Raw genomic sequence first — 21204 nt, 5'->3', positions numbered from 1 at the left:
GGTCAATAAAACCAGCGTTAACGTTATCATCTTTAATTTGTCTTTATTTTAAATCGATTCCCATTACGAGTTTAAGACAATTGCAGGAATCGGCGAAATGACCCTTTCGGTGAAATGACATTCGGCGAAATGACCCTTTCGGCGAAATGACCCTGATCCATTCACCCCAAATAATTTCATCACAAATATCAGAAGCGCCGGCTAACCACTGCAATAACGTGGCAAATACTTTATTCAATGATTGAATTAAAAGATGGCTTTCTCGGTCATTTGTTGTTTTTGAAATATTTATTTCGCGTTAACGGCCAACGTTTAGAAGGTTTATTCCTTCATCTTCAGGGCGTTTTGCCTACAAATATTTTTCGTCAAGTAGGTTGAAACATTAAAAATAACCGATGCAGAAACGACTAATCTACAACAAGCACTTCCCACGCACATCGACTCAGATTCGCATCTGATCTCAGTAAAACTTATTCAATGAGTTATGAGCAAAAATATTTTCATATGTGATAATTGGAAATTCTTAGGTTAATAGTCAAGTAGAAATTGTATGCTTTCGAGAATTTGCACCTGGAAAAATCGCATTTAGAGATGGTCGGGCTTCGAACCTGAAGTCTGACCCGGACCGACTGGCTTGAGTCAGGTTCGAATCTAGAATATATGTGTTGGGAAAAAATTACTTTTGGGCTCGGGTAGAGTACGAGTAAAGATTATTTATTTACGATCGGCTACGGGTCGGATTTAAGCTATTACATACCCGACCATCTCTAGCCGCAATCTCAGTTCTTTTGTTTGATAATGGTTCGATTTGTTTTTGTTAATGCTTATGAACTAACGTTGCATGTACTACCTGGACTCCTCGTGGAGCTTTTAGGTGTAGGAAAGTGTGGTTTGACATCTTTTAAAACATCAACACATCAATAAATTTCTTAAATTTTCTATCATTTCGTTGCCCTGCATTGAACATTCCATTTGTTCTCTGTTAAGACAATAATGGGGGATTCCATCGAAGAAGTAAATTTATACAGTGAAATCAATAATCATCTAAATACAATTTGCAACTACTCAATGAGATACAACTTGACCAAGAATTGATAGACAAATGAAATAGCAAAAATGGGAAGTATGAGGTTTGTTCAACGAAAAAGCCAAAACTAAAACACGTCCACGCACAAAAGCTGTCAAAAACTGACTGGACATTCGAAATGGTCGAAATTGTAAACATAAGTGAGTGTCATGAGTATCAACATAACGCCACCAAAAGATAAAAAAAAATAAATGAATCAAATCTGAAAAATACCTCGGATAACTCGGCTTCAGTAGTCATCTCACTAGAATATTTGTTAATAAAGGGTGATTTTTGCTGGTCTTTTTGGTAACACTATTTCTGACAGATCACGCGTGAATCGTGTCTTGTGTCATTGTCAAACTTGTTCATTTTAGTCTATAATTTGTTCTTGAATCGTCGTTTGGTCTATAATTTTATCATGAATAAGCTGTGCCAAAGTTGGAGCAAGATCTACTGCTTTTTTTATGGAGAAATTGTGTTCAAGGAAACGAAGCTCATTTCTGGTTAAATGGATACCTCAACAAGCAAAACTTCCGCATCTGGAAAGAGGACCAGCAAGAGCTACTAGTGCATCCAAAAAGGCACTGTGGATTATGGGCCAGTGAATGGTGAGCGCTACCGTTTGATGATTTACGACATGTGGTTTCAACAAGACGGTGCCACGTCCCACACGGCACGCGAAACAATGACCAAATTGAGAGCCGCTGTCGATTTGAAGTTTATCTCACGTTTCGGGCCCATCAATTGGTCACCTACATCTTGTGATTTAACGCCTTTGGAAAATTTCTGGTGGGGCCAGGTTAAGGCTCATGTCCACAAGGATAAACCAGCAACGATTGATGCACTGGAAGCCAATATTGAAACGTTTTGTTCGTGAAATACCGGCCGATATATTGAAGAGAGTGTGCCAAAATTGGACCTATCGTTCTATCGATTCCAATGATGATTTCATCAATATTTTTGTGTTTTCTTTTTACAATCAAATCCTAATCCTTTTGAAAATCACCCTTTAATATGTCAACTCTGGTACAATCGCCTTATCAGTATGTGTTTGAATTCTTATTTTACTTAAATAATCCTTTGTTAAAGAAGTTTTAAAACACCCAAAAAAAAGTTGTTTGAAACTGTTGCGAGAATACTAAAAATGGATGTTCGATCGTTAATTTTTGGGAACCATAATCGTTTGCAAAAAAAAACTTCATGTGACGTTTTCTAAATAACTCATATATTAAAGAAATAATACGACTTTCCAATTTTCACTAGATCGATTTTGAAAAGGAAATAAATATTTAACATGTATTTGATTTCACCTTTTATCTACTGCTTTGTAACAAAGAGAATACCATAAAATTTAACATTATAACATTTCAAAGAAATTTACCTTTACAATTTTATGATCTAAATAAGAGTCAAAATGCTGCAGTCAATAATGGTGGGTACAACAGGCACTATGAAATAGTAGTTTTTGCAATAACTGAGTGGAAACATATATTGGAAAAACCAATTGAATGAGAAACTCACAGAAAAGATGATTTTTTGGAAAAAGATACGCTAGAGACAGGAATTCCAAAAAATCATCTTTTCTGTGAATTTCTCATTCATTTGGCTTCTCCAATATATATATTTCCACTCAGGTAAGTGCAAAAACTGAACTTAGTTATGGCAACTGTAGGTCAAACCAACTAATATTAATAAATTGTTTAAATTGTACATTATTGATAGAAATTGTTGTTCTGTCCTTAGTCTGAAATCTTCGAATGAAGACGGTGATTATTTCACGGATAGCAAGAGCCAAAAACCGTAGAAATTCATCACGACCTATAACATATAAACTTGTTATCGCCCAGTCTATTCAAAGCCCGGTTTGTATCCTTTAGTTAGGTCCGATCAAGCGGCAGCGATGTCGGAGAGCACACGAATCGAAGCAATATGCGTCGAAGCCGTTTTGCATGATGAAATAATTTCTCCGAATGATACATCAAAGCATTATGGTTTTCAAGGTTTTGGATTTTTGAACCGTTTTTAACCGATTATGACTTCATGATTCGGTGGAATGACCCACGACCAAACGGTTTCTGAGGGGTGATTCGGATGCGCTTTTTGAAGAAAGAATCCTGCCGAAATATGACAGGCAAATTATGTTAAAAAATAGATCATACACGATAAGTCGTGGAGAACCTTTGTAGCAAAAGCGTTTAGAGACCATTAGCTGTGCCACGTTTCCAAATTTGTGCCCAAATTAAATATAACAGTACAGTCACTAATCTTCTAGACCTGTCACAGAAGTGACCCTAATTACCATTCAATAATTTATTCCCCCCATCTCCAATGCGTAATGCATCAGTAAACCGTGGATTAAAACCTGACATTTAATTAAGCACTAGATACACTGAGATTTTTTTTAGTAACAAATACATACGCATACAACAGAAAAACACAAACATGGCGACATACACTAGGAAAGCATACATGACACTAGCGATTGATTGTGGAGTGGATTTATTAGATTCAAATTTAATGCAGTCGATGAGCACACACAGTCGAAGGGCACAGGGATTCAAGCTGAGATAAAGTTCAATCATGAATTATCCGTCCTGGTACTACTGGTACATGAAAAGAAATTTCAAGCGGAGTTTTTTCAGTTTTGCTTCAATTATTGTCTCAAAGATTACTTTGAATTCGATTCAAGATAGTTTCGATTATTGATTTTTTGATTAAAGTTTTATTCCAATAACAATTTGTTGTAGATTCACGATACAATTAACTCAAAACGCAATTTATTTATACTCATGCTTGAAATTCCACTAAATTTAATTTCCGTCAGCTTCTCTATGATACACGGGAGCTATGAAAATCCGAATCTGTTCCGATGGGATGGTATTATGAAGTTACATTTAAGGTTGTATCTTCTACTCGTTAGCTACACATGATTGGGTATGAACAATGAAATGACCGTTAGGCAAAAGGCAACTGTCCGTAGAAAAGCAAGGCTAGCAGAAGCCATCTCTTCACAACCATTGAGTTTCTAGATCTTTTACGTTGGGGCCGCGAGGGGAGGGGAATAGCGTCAAACAAAACATTAGCCATGGGTCGTGAGGAGCAAGGAACTTCGTCATTAAGTCATGATTGGTCTTTGGCACGCGAGTACATTCATTTCAATCGAAGGATCGGTTTGATTTAGACAAATGGATTGATTGATTGATTGATTGTGTGAGCAAGAGGCAATCTGTGGGAGTTTACCTGACTGTCGACCAGTTGTTGTCGAGTTGGTGAATTGCGCACAAAGATCACCGATTCGGTTTTCTCCCGACGAGGTCGCCGGAAATCCAAATTTCGAGCTTGCGGAGTAGCTTGTCGCATTACTGCTTGACCAGGGCTAGATTGCTGGGCAGCACTAGAACCCGTGGCCCTTGGTGGTGTTTGTGATCTCATGTCTTCTCCATCGCCACGTTTGGTAACGGTGAAATCCGTAAGGATTGGTTCCCCCTTCGTTCGATTTCGAGAAAATATGGCACTTGAACGTTGCTGCTGCTGGATGACACTGCTGGACATTTGCTTGCCATTTCCGCCACTGCCGGGGGTAATCTGCTCCCCCAGGATAGCCGAGTGACGTTTGGAAAGTGGAAAGAAATCAGAGTTTTCTCGGCGGAAGCCACGTACAAAATTGAGCGAGAGCTTGGAGTCGGAGTCCTGGCGCTTATGAGATGATTGTTTAAGGAACTGTTGTTGTGGATGCTGTTGTTGCTGTTTGGACGATGAAGACGAAGCCGGACCAGCTTTCCCTGGTGACAGTTGTTTGTGGTACTGCCGGGCAAAGATTTCACTTTTAACGCGTTCTTCGAGCCTAATTTTGTTGTTCATCTCTTCGACTTTTCTTTTCTCAGCAAAGGCCAGATTCGAGACTTTACTGTTTTCTCGTTCCTTGCGGAACTTGTCCAATCCATTTAGTCGACTGCTGGAATCAGCCGGTGACGATGAGGACGATTTATCCGACATGGAGTGACGTTGCTGCGGCTTCGGGCGTTCATTGGACGGGAAAAATCGTTCGAAATCCCAATCTCTCAGCAGGACGGCTTCCTCACTTTCGGACGGAGTGGATCCCGTTGATGTGGATGACGTCGTTGTTCCCACGGACGAACTCGATTTATTGTCATAGTTCTGTTTAGATTAGGCGGGGTTCAGAAGTGATTGGTTTTTATAGCGTTTCATTTTCGAATCGGATTGGTTTTTTTTTGTAAACTGAAAGAAAGGAACTCCACGAGTGGGACACAAGAGTGAATCATCCGATGTGGGAGTTGAATTATTTGGAGGATGACTTTCGAAAGGGGGTGAATGCACTGTGCGCTTTGTGGGGTGGATGAGACTACCAGACTACAGCCAGGCAAATTGAATACTTCTTCAACAAGGCAAGCACTAGCTGCGTTAACAATGAACGAACATATTATCGCAAAACAAACACGAAAATCTTACAAACCACTACCATTTGTACCATACAGTTGTACTTGTGCACAGATCTGAAAAGACATTTACGTAAGTTTCGCTTCGGTTTTGTACACAGGCATTCCACCATTTGCATCTATGCGTGCGCATCGTTTTTTTTTTTGTAGCAGATACCCTTCTCCGAACGGTATATGAACTGACAGATATAAAGGCAATATTATGTGTAAGTAACAGTTTTTTTTCGCGGAATGAAAACTAATTTATTTAAATTCGCCAATGCAACGATTAAACAAGGCTTAATTAACAAGAACATGTGAATGTGATTGCTCCATTTTGTTATATTATTCAGTTGTATTACAGAAAGTATTGGCACTTTTTACACGAGACCCGTTCTCAAGGTAAGTACTTCATTAGCTTCATCAGTAAGGTTATTAGGAAAATTTTGGGTAGTTCGAGAGAGCAGAATTCGAGTAATGAAATGTGAAAGTTTCAAATGTGACGTTATGTTGTGAACCATCTTTTGTTACTGGCTTGTACGTGTAGTTTTTACTTCAACCGGCAAAAAGAAGCAGACATACGATTAGAAAATTGTCGTCAAATTTCCATTGAAAACAATAATGGAATGAAACAATGAAAAATAAACTACAACTCCGATCTGTGGAGCTGCTATGCCATTTGAGCCACCCCGGAGATTTAGGGAAACCAAGAGACAAAGGAGCTATTCAATTTAAATTCGACGTTCGATTTATTTTCGTATTTTTTTATTTGATTTAATTTTTGAATAAGCAGTCTTCATAGCAAAGAGACCAATTTACAACATCAGCACCCAATTTTGACCATAGCACAGTGGGTCAAAAGTTCAATTTTACGCTATTAATTGATAACACGTTAAAACATCGCTTTAGAGGTACAGTTTCTTCAGTAAAGTTGCTCAGAATGATAGGCGTCACCTTTTAAAAACGTTATTGATGTGATTAATCTCCTTGAATGTAAGATATTAGTATTACTTTAGTTCAGGGTAAAGATAGGGGCTAAGTAACTTCGACAAAGTTGTGCAGAAAGTCATTTTTAACAAATTTGCAAAAAGTACTATTTCCGTCACTGAAGTACCTTATGACAAAAAAAGAACCGAAATTTTCATTTTAAAATTCCCGCGCTTGTCCAATCGGTAAACTTTTATTCTCTCAACGTTGGCAACACTTTTATACACATTCTGTCAAATTTTGACGCATATCGTACGATTAGTTTTTGTTTGGCGTCTATACAAAGAAGTTGAAAATTTTTCGTGTGGCGATTTTTATAATGGATGAAAATTTAGAACAACGTGCGTGCATCAAATTTTGTGTTGCAAATGGATTTAAGTGTTCCGAAACGTTGAAAATGTTAGAATAGGCCTTTGGTGAATCGTGTCTAGGAAAAACACAGGCATACGAGTGGTATAAACGCTTCAAAGGTGGTCGTACAAGCTTGGATCATGATGAGATCCCTGACCGCCAAACAACATCTGTCACTGAAGAAAACATTGAATCGGCGAAGCAAATCGTGTTGCAAAATCGTTCTGTACCGATTAGAGAGATTGCTGTGGTGCCAAAAATGCTGAATTTCATTCAAAAACAGCGTCGTGTTGATGTGGCCAAAGAGATGATTTCCAACGCAGATAGTGACCCCACATTCATCGAATGCATCAGAACTGGTGATGAGGTGTGGATCTATGAATATGAGGTCGAAACCGCACAACAATCGACAAAAAATGAAAAATGACTCTATTTCATTAGACTGAAATGATAGCGGCATACTATATTTGAGAAAGTTGTGTAGTTTTTAATGATGAAAAACTTGTTATATCATGAAGAACTCATAAAAATTTAAAATATATGAGTTTTCTTACAAAAACTGGTTTTATGAGATCCTGTTCAGATAATACATTATATCATGATTTCTACTCGTGTTACGGGAATTTCACTTGTTGCCAATTTATTTAAAACGACTTTCTGCACAACTTTGTCGAAGTTACTTAGCCCCTATGTTGATCCTGAGCAAAATAAATATTTTTATCTCACTTTTAGGGAGATGATTCAAATGATGGCGCATATCATTCTGAGAAACTTTGCTGAAGATAGTGTACCTCTCAAATCTGGTTTTTAGCGTGTTATGAATTAAGAACGTTAAATTTAACTTTCGACCCACTGTGCAAAGGTCATTTTTTTAGAAGGGCCAAGGAAAAAAGTCCTTGGGTATTTGCAAAAATAAATGTCCAAAAAACGGTTCGTCCGATTGATTTGGTATCTTCGGTTATGTTCAGGTTCATGTTGGGGCTATATAATGAAAGAATACACTATTAAAAAATTTCTCCTAATTCCTTTGTCTAAATTAAACTTATGAATCCAATATCTCGAAAAATGTATTTTTGACGTTTTCATTTTTTGATATATTACATCGTTTTTGACATCGGTTACAAATTCATTGCACTCTAGGACAAAATGTTGAAATAACGAACAACAAATTTTTAGTCTTTTAAATATATGTGGATTATTGAAAATCGATGAATCCTTTGAAATATTTCTTCTCAATCATTTGTCATCCAATTTTATGAAATTACGTAGTTTTTAAATAAAAAATGGTGCTAATTAAAACGACACTAAAATACACGAGATACCATTTTTCAAAAACTGCTGAATTTTTATTTTATTTCGAAAATAAACCTCAAAATCAATTATCTCATGAAAGATATTTTCGATTGTTTTCATTTTATGATATTTTGTAACTGATAATGAAAGAAGAAGTTTATTGCACTCTAGGACAAGTAGGAGAAATAATGGACAAAACAGTAATAGTCTGTTACAGAGCATAAATTTGTCACGCATTCTTAACGAAAGCATCCAATCCAACAGCCTTATATTCGTTTTTCTACCATCTTCTTCGTAAATCATCGCAGACGAAGCATTTTCGTTTCGAGTACCAATGTTAACGTCACTCGTTCCCCAACGACAAGACGAACCAAAATAACGTCTGCAGGGAGATTCAATCGGATTTCAGTTCTCATTCTTTCATCGTTATAATTAAAATCTGTGACGCTGGTTATGAAAAGTGTCTAAAATATGATAAATCGAAGAAATTACACCCCAGAACCTTTTTGAAAACCAAAAGTACTATAGATACGAGCACCAGCAGGTACAAATCATTGTGAATCAGCACGGTTCTCTGTCATTATCGATTCTCGAAGCTTCGGTTGAACATCGACACTGCACAGTATACGGTTTTCACTGAAAACCGAAAGTGACTGAAAGGGTAAATAAAAGAAAGAACACAATTTGAAACAACTGTTCCGCTCTAGTCGTTGACTGGACAAGGATCTCGATTTTCTAATTTTCGTCTAAATTTAGTCATTGAAAATTACTTTTATTAGAATACGAAATCAGTAAAATATGCTAGTCTTCAGCACTTTTGCATAAAACTTGACGTTTTTCTAGCTTCTTCTGGTTTATTAAAACCCGGAATATTACAGAAATTACGGAAATTGCAGAAAAAAAAACAAAGTTTTCATTTTTGAAACAGCTGTATGTTCAGAATGGTAACAATTAGCTAAATCTCGATTAGCATTTTTTTAATTTGAAATTTTGGCGAAGTTTCGTAAAATTGGGTCAAAAATTATTTTAAACATGTTTCAACAAGTGCAACAATGCAGCTATTTTCAAAAGTTAATTTTTGTCCATTAGATTAAGTAATCTTAATTTAGAGTTTAAAACTTTATCGATTATCAGCATATGAAAAAAAAACAAAAATACATTTTTTTAGATAATCGATTTAAAAAAAATTCATTATGAATGAAATAAAATAAAAATACAACCGTATTTTTTTACAGTATATATTTTCTTCATACATTATAGAGAAGGGGAGTCGAGCAAGTTTTTTTCAAACCCGAATCCAATACCCGATCGAAAATAAAAAACTTTTACCCGACCCGAACCCGAGATTAATTTTTCTTCCGAACCCGAACTCGATTAAAAAATAAAAATCTTTACCCGTATCCGACCCGAACCCGGAAAATTTTTTAACACGAACCCGACCCGTACCCGTTGAAAATGAAAAAAATCGGCACCCGACCCCGACAAAAACATATCTTTTTCTGTACCCAAACCCGACCAATAACCGTTGGGTACTAATACAGTAGAGATGGTCGGGTTTCGGGTGTTTGCACCCGACCAATATCCGTCGTATTGTTTTGGTCGGGCTCGGGTCGGGTACGGGAGCCATTTTTTTTTATTTTCAGCGGGTTCGGGCTAAAAAATTTCGTCAGGTTTCGGGACTTTTTTCGGGTTCGGGTCGGGTACGTGTGAAGATTTTAATTTTTTGAATCGGGTCAAGTTCGGGTTTGGAAGAAAAATTATCCTGGGGTTCGGGTCGGGTACGGGTAAAAGTTTTTTATTTTCGATCGGGTACGGTTCGGGTTTTAAAAATTGCTTACCCGACCATTAATATCATGCAGCCCCAATAATATAAAGCATTGATGAAGACACCAAATAAATCTGATCAACCGTTTTTTGGGAAAAATGTTTTTAAAAAATGTCCACGGAATTTTTACTTAGACCCTCCTCAGTAAGGCTAGAGTCAAAATGGTGAACTGATGAAGTATTGCTCGTATGCAAAATTTGAGCCAAATTTCAAAAGTAGAAAATGTAAATTTTGGAGAAAAAAAATCGTTATTTCTAGAGGAATCACTAAAAACCAACATGGTTTAACTAAGCACCGTGCATGTACACTGTGTACAAACGGGGATGTGCTATTTTCTATCTTGCTCAAAAGTGAAAGTTAACAAAACTTCAAATAGTAAGTCAACTTAAACAGACTTAAAGTACTTTGGTTAATTTATTTAAGTTACTGCACAGCAATTTCAGACACAGTCGAATCCACGTTTTCGTTCGGCACGTCAGTCCATTTCGATGCAATACAAAAGAGTTCTGCAAATAGCAGAAACTTAACGTCTGCTTACTGTCAAATTGAACTACCGAGTTTTGCATTAAGCAATTTAATTTCAACTGCTATGCACTGATGAGTCAAAGATGAAACGAAAATATTGTTAAAAACGGTTTATGCCCAAGCACAAAATTTGGCTAACTCCTGAATGAGAACAAAAAAGTTCCGCAATTAAATAAGTCAAAATTGGTATCCCACTTGAAGAAATTTAGGAACTTAAAAGGAAAATCACAAACATTGTCATTGCTCTAGGCCCGGGAGCCGTTTTCCAATCAATACTCAACACAACATAACTTCACATTTGAATAAGTACAATTATACTAAAGTCCAATCGGTCGTATAAACGATGCAGAGACTCGTTTACCGGGAAAAGGTTTTCTTATACCATGAACCCTAACCTCAAATTCTAGCTACTTAAAAAGGGTTGGGTGTGAACGGGGGCATATTTAACAGAAAGAATACGGCATTCCAAAAAAATTACTTTCCAATAACATAATCAACCAGAATAGGGAAAAACAATGGAAAAATCAAATTGTAGAATAGAACTGTAACGGAAACTTATCATTCAAATAAATACGGCATTGTCTTTTTTTTTTTACAAATGTGTATAGGTATGCTATAGAGTGAGAGGAAGTTGATAAAACGGGAGAAACTTAGCAAAACTGTTTTTTTTTCACGAGCTTTCGAACCAGGGTCTAAATAGTAAGAAATGATGGTAAGAAACATTGGTTTATTACGTTTCGAGTCTCGGAATTTTTCCACTTTACATTAAAAATCTGGGAAGAAGAGAAATTTAAGAGAAAAGAAAAGAGAGAGAGAAACAGAGAAAATCCACTTTTAAAGACTCGCCAACAGCGTTCGGAACGAGGGTTGTTGTGGTAGTGGGCATAATCTGGTGAGTATGTTGTCTTTTGTTTTATTGATTGATTGTGTGTGTGTGGAAAATGTAAGAAAATGAAAGCACGGAGATAACAAATATGAGTGAAACTCAAGAACGGATACTAACTGGAACTAGAGAATAAAGAAAAACGTAATAATATAATAACTATCAAAACAAACACGAATGAGTTGGCAACAATGGTCACGGTCCCTGTTCGGTTCGTACGCCATGACTGGACAAAGGAATGATGAAGAACTTACCCTCTTGATCAGCGTCCGATCGCCCTGGGTATCGTCGTCATCCGGTGTCGGCGGAAGTGGTCGATTGGGGGGTCCACCTCCGCCGCTACCACTGCCGGGGGGCGAGAGTACGCTATTGTTGCTACCCCCGGGGGTGGTCGTCGAAACTGGATCCGACTCGGCCAGCACTCCCAGTCCACCAGGCCTATAGGAGAATTCGGGACTGAACATAATGGAAACCAAAAAACAAAAACAAAAAAGGACGAAACAAAAGACGAAGAAGAAAAACAGAAACGAAACCGAACGAATAGGTGCACGTAGGGTGAAGGTTTTGTTCGTAAACGATAAAAAAGTGACGGGTTACAGAAAAAATAGAACGTGTAGCGACACATGTTAAGTCAAACAAACAAAAAACAGTAAAAGAGCAGGAAAATGTAGACACAAAAAGATGGAATGGTTAGTGATGACGATGTATCGAATGAGGTTTATGTTCGTTAAGAATATGATGTTTCAAGACATATGCAAATTAAAACAGCTATTTTTGTTGTTACGACCAGAGCCGGGTTTGCGGGACATGGACATGCGAAATTTACGAATGGGAATTATTGTTTGATTACTTTCTATTCAGGGAATATGAAACACCCGGCCCCTACAGTGGTAAATCCGGCTCTAGTTACATCAACACGGTTCGATACTTACACAATGTCTCACGAATACAGACTTTTTTCTGAAAGATTTTCCGTAAACATTGTATTATGGTATTCTGATCATTCAAATATGTTTATGTAGCCTTTCGAAGATTTTCAAGAAATAATACATTGTAAAATTTTTGTATCACTTAATCGTAGTTCTTGAAAACTTAGCAAGACGGAAAAATACTATTATAAATATTTTTGTTTCTTTACGACGATTAAATCGAATTGCACTAAATTCATATATTATCAGCGCTTGATGATTTGGGGGGAGTAGGGTCTAACGAATGATAAAAACACTAATTTTTGAGGTTTTTTTTTGCAGGGCTCTCATATAAAAAAAAAAATTAAATGTTTTGCATAATACAAATTCGAACAACATTTTGTAATTTAGGGGTTTTGGTTAAAACCCCATTTATGTGCTGTAGGCGCATATTACCGATTTCAACATTCCTTTACGTTTCGTCTTAGACTCGTCAGTGCAGAGCAGTTCAAATTGAATTAGCTTAATGCAAAACTCGGCAGTTCAATTTGAACCGCTAAGCGACGTAAAGTTAACGCTATTTGCGAAACACTTTTCTTAATTGCGCCGAAGCGCAATGTCTAATCTGACGTCTTGACGGAAAACGCAATTTGGTTGATGTTGAAAACGGTAATGTGCGCCTAAAGCACGAAAATGGGTTTTTAACGAAAAAATGACTGGAAAAACACTGAAAGAATGAAATAGCAGAAATGAAGATTTGCAAAAATTTTGCCAATCTGCCAACTACTGCGGGTTCTCTTTGGGTACACCAATTTTCTCATCAACATAATGGGCTCACATATCATCTTAGTGAGAAACCAAATTTGATTGATGATTACGTATGGAGTATTCGAGTATTCATTTGCAGAAATTAATAATAGTAAAGATAGCAAAATCAAGATCGACTTGCTTCAAATTGAATGAAACTTTGAATGTGTTTCCAGTAAGGCAAAACCATTGGTTCTGCGCGTATTGAGAGACTAATTAACCACGTACATATTCTTACACGGAAAATCCTCCAATCAAAAAATTACGATCTCACAATTTTTGATTTTTGCAGTTGTTGTTTTAACTAATAATTAGTTGATTCAACCAATTTGCTATTTGATTTGCACATATTGAGGTAGTTGAAAAATATATTGTTATTAATGCTGCCTTATGTCAGAAACAGCCCAAAGCAAAACAAATGGAAAATCAACCATTACTTTAGTCAAACGCGTTTCTTAAACATTTTCATGCAAACGAAATTCGCTTATTATAAGTTTGTGAAACTCGTGAAGAGTAAGTTTTGAACGATAGTAAATTAATGTTTATCATAACACTAGTTGTCAGAATATTAATGTGATGATAAATTATCTACACTTTTACTGCTCTGATGTTACAAGAAGAAACGATTGATATAAAAGTGCTATGCACAAAATTGATAGCCGTTAGAGATATTGCAATTAACAAAACGTGTTTAACCAGAACTAGAACCCAGTGAATTGTATGCGTTTGAATTTTGGTCTTACAATCAACTTGGTTCTCCATCGTGAAATGCATGTTGATGAATAAGCATCATGTTATCTTTAAGTCATGTACAAAAATTGAACAAAGTGATTAAATTGAAAATGTTTAATATTCATTCATATCATCTGTTGAAACTGTAAGTTGCAATGGCTCGAATAATAAAAATCAGTGCATTCAGTTCGCCTTTTTGTTCGTAAGTAATATAGTGGTCACAATTAGAAAGTTTCGTTGGCACCAGCACTACTAAAAGACAGTATATTAAAAACAAAAAATAAAAATGGTTTCAGTGAATAATTCATTTAATATAAAGTAAGGGCTTAGAAAGGTTTTATCATACCGCTAGATGGAAGGTAATATCATTTTCAGCTTCATTAAAAATAATACTTGGCTTGATAGGATATGAGTGTGATCCTTTACCGAAAACTAAAAATTAAAAATAAATTTTAGGAACATAGAACCTCATTAGACTTTGAATTGATATACTAGTTTTTTCTCAAATCAGTTACCAATCATAGAAATCAATTAATTGGATGCGTTACTTCTGTACATGACCGCCGGTTTCAGTGCGTAGAAGCACTACGCGCAGAACTACAACAACTTTAACTTTTATTTATAACGTCATATCAGGTGTACAACTTTGCTTCCGCCGTTTTCCGATAGGTGGCTGTACCGGTTGAGGCTGGTTAAAATACAAAGATGATAATGCCTTTCAAGTGAGTGTGTACAGTGCCTAACGAATTGTCATCGCCGTTTCAGTGACAGTTGTTCTTGTTTTCGTATTATTCACGCTCGAAAATGTCTGTTTATGTGCCCAATTCTCGCCATTTGCGGGAAGTTTTACTTTTCTGTTACAAGTCGAAAAAAAATGCAACTGAAGCGCATCGAATGCTTTCAGAAACTTACGGTGATGCTGCTCTGAATAAAAGAACGTGTCGGGTGTGGTTTCAACGTTTTAAAAATGGTAATTTCGATGTCGAAGACAAACATGATGGTGGAAGAGAAAAAACCTTCAAAGATGAATAACAATTTACTACGAGCTCTTAAAACCGGGTGAAACCATCACAGGAGATCGCTACCGAACGCAACTGATGCGCCTTAGTCGCGCGCTAAAAGAAAAGCGGCCGCAGTATCAAGAGCGACATGGCAAAGTCATCATCCAACACGACAATGCTCGGCATCACGTCGCAAAAGTGGTCAAAAAGTACCTGGAAACGCTGAAATGGGAAGTCTTGCCCCACCCGCCGTATTCCCCAGATGTCGCCCCTTCTGACTTCCACCTATTCCGTTCGATGGCACACGGCCTGGCAGATCAACATTTTCAATCCTTCGAAGAGTTGGAAAAATGGATTGCTTCATGGATAGCGTCAAAAAAGGACTTCTTTTTTCGAGCCGGGATCCGAAAATTTCCGGAAAGATGGGAGAATGTTGTCGCTAGCGACGGACAATACTTTGAATAATACATCTGTAAGAACTTTTTCGCAATAAAACTTCAAATTTTGAAAAAAAAAACGGCGGAAGCAAAGTTGTACACCTAATAATATAATATATTATTTATATGAAATATTACATATATTTTTATATATCTTAACATATCGAATTTTCATTTAAAAAAATAAAAACGTATATCAATAAAGAATATTTTATTGTAATATCTAAAACAACTAAAACCGATTTGTTTTTCAACTCACATAACTGTTAAATCAAAAACAAGGTCGGTTGTTGTAACTAAAATCTTTATTGAAATTGAAAGGTGTGTGTCTTGACTAACTGACAGCATCTTTTTTTCAACCAAAAATTTTGCCATCACTTCTGTTGATCGAAAAACAAAAATGACAGTTTGAAAAAAAAACAATCGATTAGTTGTACCTAATTTTTACCAATCAAATTCAGAAAAAAACGACTAATATTTTGGTTGTTTCACGATAGCGAGGGTTTCTGTGTACAGTTGCGAGCATTGCTCAATCATAATCTTTAAGGCCATCGTCCAAGCACCATGCGCGAGGGTGGTTTTAGGAAATTTTCGATGGAAATTTTGAAAAATTTGACAAAACCAAAAACATACAGACCTTTGAAATACTTTTATCTATCTACAGGGTGAAAATGGCTGGAAAATTCGGAGGATTTTTCGAGTCTTATCAAAAATAGATCTGAAAAATGAGTGTTTTTGTGATCTTTCACAATTATCTGGAAAAATAATGCGATGACATAAATTTTTTTTTCAAATAAACCTTATGATGGATACAAAGATTACATTCGGACACATTTTTGGAAAACCTTTTCACGCTTTTCATAGAAAATCCACGAATTTCAAAAATTTCCACGAAATCGGTTATATGAAATTCGTTGATTTTCCATGAAAAGCGTGAAAAGGTTTTCCAAAAATGTTTCCGAATGTAATCCTTGTTGCCAGCATAAGGTTTTTTTGAAAAAAAAAATCATTCCATCGAATTATTTTTTCAAACAATTGTGAAAAATTACAAAAAAAGCTCATTTTTTCAGTGCTATTTTTGATAAGACTCGGAAAATCCTCCGAATTTTCAGGGTGAAAATGCCCTGTAGATAGATAAAAGTATTTCAAAGGTCTGTATGTTTTTGGTTTTGTCAAATTTTTCAAAATTTCCATCGAAAATTTCCTAAAACCACCCGCGCGCATGGTACTTGGACGATGGCCTTAAATTTCTCCAACATTGAAATAAACAACAATAAAACAGTGACAAACAATCAATGTTTCGGTATGACCTGACACCAGTGCAGTAAAACTTCATTCAATTTATTCGAAACCGAATGTGACACACACTGACGATCACTCTACTGCCGTAAACTTTACATTCAACTTTACTGCCGTAAACTTTACATTCATTACAAAAGTCAATCGAAGGGTTAACTTATCTTCAATATATTGTGTTCGAGATCACATATCAGCTGAGATCATCAAATAGATTATGACGCTGATGTACCCCATAGGTAACATGGCAGCAAAATAAACAGAAAAATTGCGAATCAGTGTCTGGCGGCAAAGCAGAAAGTGAAGATATTGACTTGTGACGCGGTGTGTTTTGTATTTCTGTCGGCTGTGTTTCCATAGGGATAGGATTATAATTGAGTGCTGGGGTGGCCAAATAAAGCGAGGCATGCTTGGTTCTTCTAATCAATTAGGCTATCTCTCCATGTGTTGCGTAGTTTAATTGGTAAAACAATTTCCTCGGTTAGGAGCTAGTTAAGAGTTCGAATCCCGTCTCTGCGGTAACATTTTCGCGGTTTTCATAACATAGTATGAAGACATAATATTCGCATGTCATTTCTTCAATCTGTTTCCCTCGTTAGATACTGACCAAAATTAAAACTAACTCACTGTATTATTGTCATACGCAGAAATATTGTCTCTTTCGGAAACATTTTCTTTCGGCGTTATAAAAGTTCATTTCTAAGCATTTACGAAAATTTTTTGTACGAAAACAAAAATCTTTCAATTGACTTTTCAGAGTATTCATGAGACACCGTATCCAATCTCACCGCAGCAGCTACCTAAAAACTAGCACAACTATGGTGATCTATGAGCTGTATGAATGTGTATGTGTAACAGAAACGACCGGTGCGCCCTTTCTTCAGGGTTACACTCGGCATCTGGATGCAGGGTACTTACAGTGGTTTCGGCGGATCGCTGGCCAGCAGCGTGCCGTCGTTACGTGCCCGATCGTTCGGTTCCTCCGGTTCCGAGTCCGAGTCGGAGCTTTCGATGGGATCCAGCGGATTGATTGGTTGAGCGTGGTGGTGATTGTTGTTGTTATTATTGCCAATACCACCGCCGCCACTGGTGCCATTGTTGTTGCCGTTGGCGGCGACGGCGGTCACGACCGGTTTACCACCGCCGACACTACTACTGCTGCTGCTGGACTGCTGCTGTTGCTGCTGCTGCCGATTGTTCCGTGGTGGAGCTTCCGGCTGTGCTTGCTGTGACTGTTGGGAGACGCCCAATTCATTTAGTTGTGCGGCTAACATGTCCAAGTCCTATGCGTGGGTAGGAGTTGGAGAATCGCGTTTGTGATGGGGGGCAGGGTAGGGTGGGTTTGTGGTTTGTGTGTTTTCAGTATTGCGTGAACAGGGTTGGTGGTGATCGTTGAACGTTGAACGGGACGAGGGGCGAGTGTCGTGGGCGGACAAAAGTGAACCGATTAGGAAAACAGTGAATCTTCTGCGACGAGATTACAGTTTTAATTTCAGCCTTTATTTTATGTTAGGTTGACTGATTGAAAGGGTTTTATTCATTGGATAGTTTTGATAGAACAACAAGCACGCGTTAAAAAAATAAAATAGAAATTTTCAAACAAGCTGTTATTCCACGAAAGCCGTTACGATTGGTGGGCTGATGGTACTGATTTTTTAAGCTACGTAACACTGAAATATTCATCATAAGAAGCATTAATCAAAATAATAAAGCGGGAAATTCGCATTTCGAGGGTAAACAAAATCTGAAAGTTACTGCAATTCAAATTATTTGAAGCGATCGAAACAACGATTTGGGCAAGCAACGGATGAGAGGCCATTCTTGGTAAATGATGGAAAGATCGGTTCGTTTAGTTTGGAAGACTCCAGGTGAAAAATAGGTGAAAAAGCAGATGGTGAAAAATCAAATTATTACAGTTGAGGAGACAAATTGAAATTCCGATGGTGAAACTAAATCAAGTATAGGGATGCTCTCTCGTTTTTCTGGTTCATCGTGCAATTTATCGAACAGGAATAAGCCAAAATTTGTTAACCAAACCGAAGGGCGGAATTTACATCCTCTCCTGTTCAAGATACAATTCTTGAAGGAAAAAGTGTACCAAAATGTCATCCCTTCTCTCGCCCGTTGATAGACTGCGTTAAGCCTCCCAATCGATTGTGTTAAATCCGATAGTGACGATGAGCAGAGGGAATGCAAATTGTTCATTGGGTGACAAATAGAGCCGAGCGATGAATCACTGATTGGTTCGTTATACGGTGGGAATTATTATGAACAGGTGAAGTAGCATAAAGGGAAACGGGAACAAAGATAGGCATGCTCTGAATATATCTAGAGCGTGAAATTATGATTGCAAACGGAGAGTACAATGAAACTCGAATATAATCAAGGGAATTGATAGTATTTTGAGAAGTGAAACTGTGATTATTGTCGTTGCTCTAGGGATATTTGTTTTCGAAACAATATATCAAGATTTTAAACTACTAAATAACAATCATAATTTAAATATCTGTTTATTTTCATAGCAAATACTGGAGTGGTGTAAAGGTCTGATAGTACTTATCTAAGGGTTAAAGTCGAGTGTGCATGAAAATATAAATCCATCTATTCCATTGTACTTCGGCGTAACATTCTTAAAGTCTGTACTAGAATTGGATAAACTTTGCCTCTGCTTAGTGATTCAAGTTATACTTCTAAGAAGTGGAATCGTAGTTGAAACTGCTAATGCACTGGTTAGTGGAAGACGAAAGGTAAAGAAAATTGAACGTATTCTGTGTAATTGCATAAATCAGTTACATGTGTAAATGTAACGAATCACACACATTTTTTTTTGTTTTTGTGATGAATTGTTCATTGTACTATGAATTTAATTTGAATTGAGGAAATTTTAGTTGAGTGTTCAATCATAAGTGATGACTTTTCAGCCTTATTATATACATGATTTGGTTATTACCATTATGACATCATTTGTTATCGAAATTCTGTGATTTTTTGTAGGGAAAATTGAATGTTCACAATCTGTAGGCCACCAGTAAGTCTCCACTCGTTTATGTCCGAGACATCAATGAAAAGACAAACGTCTAAAAGTCGATACTCAAATAGAGTCAACTTGGCATCAAAGAACGCAAAGCCATGGCATTACATTGCTTTTGGGGAATTTGGCCTTTCTATTTCAACAGACTTCGCTGCTGCCGATTCTTTGCGTACAGAATCTAGTACTACAATCGTATTGACACTAAGAATCCTTCCAAATCGGGACTCAAACATACGACAACTGGCTTGAAAGACCAGCGCCCAATGTATTGAACCATCAACCCGGGCATCTACTTAGCGTTTTTTTTTGTAAAACTGCAAGGTGGGAAAGGCAGTTTAATTGAAACTCTTAATGCACTGATGGGTCGAAGACGAAACGCTAAGGAAAATGACACAAATGAACTAAAAACCCCTTAATGCGCTTTGCACAGGTCTCTGAAGAATATTTGTTATACATTGTATGTTTGTTTTTTGTGCAGTTTTAGAAATTGGTAGAGGAACAAAGATTGACACATTTAATTTACAGTCAATTTTAAAAATGAAAAATGAAGAGTTCAAGTCATTTATTTATTCATAAGTTAATACAGTATATACGTCACAATTGATCTGCCCAAAGTTTAGGTAGGTGAAGTCAGTTGAGACCCCACTATGTGGTAATTCTTCTAACAGAACTTCGATACTTTCTTCCCTGCGACATTGGGAAGGGTTTCAGAGCACATTGGCTATTCAACTCAAAAGGGTTGGCCGTATGCCGACAGGGAAATCTGTTCTCCATAATGGGAGCGGCTCGAAAAAGCGTCTTACCCGGAGCAAGTGGTTGAAGAAGACATGTGAGACATCGTCGACTAAAACTTAGGTAGCGCCTTCACGAAATGGTAAAATTTCATTTTTAATGACTTAATGCACCATTTACCAAACAAGCAGATGTATCGCGGTTTTTTATTTCAGCTATCAGTTTTTTTTTTATTTCAACGACTTTCATGTCATGAAATTTTAAAATCACACAATATTCTTACACGTAAATTTGCGTGAACTGCGACGCTCAATTTATGGCTTTCGTCCCGCATTGACACCTACGTTTTTAGTTCTCCAGACATGGTTGAATCTGTGTATGGTGAACTAAAATTGATGGATATTCTATCTCACCCAATGTGGTAGAAAGCTGCAGTCAGAGAGGTTTATCGTTCTTTTTGAAGTGAATGAATCTTTACTGTATTGACCTTACAAGTTTAAGCGGATTGCAAGGCATCCCTTATGGAGTACCGAATATACTTTTGCTCATAAATATTGTGAATCGTTCTACATTCTTCCGAGAACGCAGTATAGTGTCTCTCTAAAATCTCTTATAAAATCTCTTTCTCATAAAATCTCTAAATCTAATTTAATCTTATCCTTCTCTTCCCATCAGGAAAATGATGAGAAGCCATGACAAGGCAAAAATTCCCAAATAAACAGGGGAACGTGTCATTTGAACTAATTTATTCTGATTCTGATAGGTGGTATATCGTAATATTAATACTTAGTTCCCAGTCTGTTCTTCTGGACATCTACCATGAAAATTTGAACGTGATTATGTTCAAGATCGCCAAAACACCCGCGCGCGGTGTCCTCAAACGTTTCCGTG

The 21204-nt window shown here is 37.0% G+C and overlaps 1 protein-coding gene across 14 annotated transcripts in view; it reads right to left on the bottom strand.

The window, feature by feature from the left end:
• The window catches only part of LOC131437298 (serine/threonine-protein kinase mig-15), a 172675-nt gene that overhangs the window by 19166 nt on the left and 132305 nt on the right, over positions 1–21204 (bottom strand). For 5 of the 14 annotated variants that reach the window (XM_058606554.1, XM_058606552.1, XM_058606553.1 and 2 more), the window contains 4 exons: positions 17469–17833; positions 11624–11825; positions 11221–11259; positions 4310–5227 (listed from right to left, as the gene is read on the bottom strand). In XM_058606554.1, the coding sequence (XP_058462537.1) occupies positions 4310–5227; positions 11221–11259; positions 11624–11825; positions 17469–17833 (1524 nt within the window). The remainder of the gene's footprint in view (positions 1–4309; positions 5228–11220; positions 11260–11623; positions 11826–17468; positions 17834–21204) is intronic. The other 9 variants (XM_058606555.1, XM_058606559.1, XM_058606566.1 and 6 more) reach the window with 5 other exon arrangements.

Source organism: Malaya genurostris, chromosome 3 (assembly GCF_030247185.1).
Source record: "Malaya genurostris strain Urasoe2022 chromosome 3, Malgen_1.1, whole genome shotgun sequence".
Classification (NCBI taxonomy): Eukaryota; Metazoa; Arthropoda; class Insecta; order Diptera; family Culicidae; genus Malaya; species Malaya genurostris.
The sequence above is the reverse complement of the archived record's forward strand: the minus strand, read 5'-3'. Positions and strand labels throughout refer to the sequence as shown.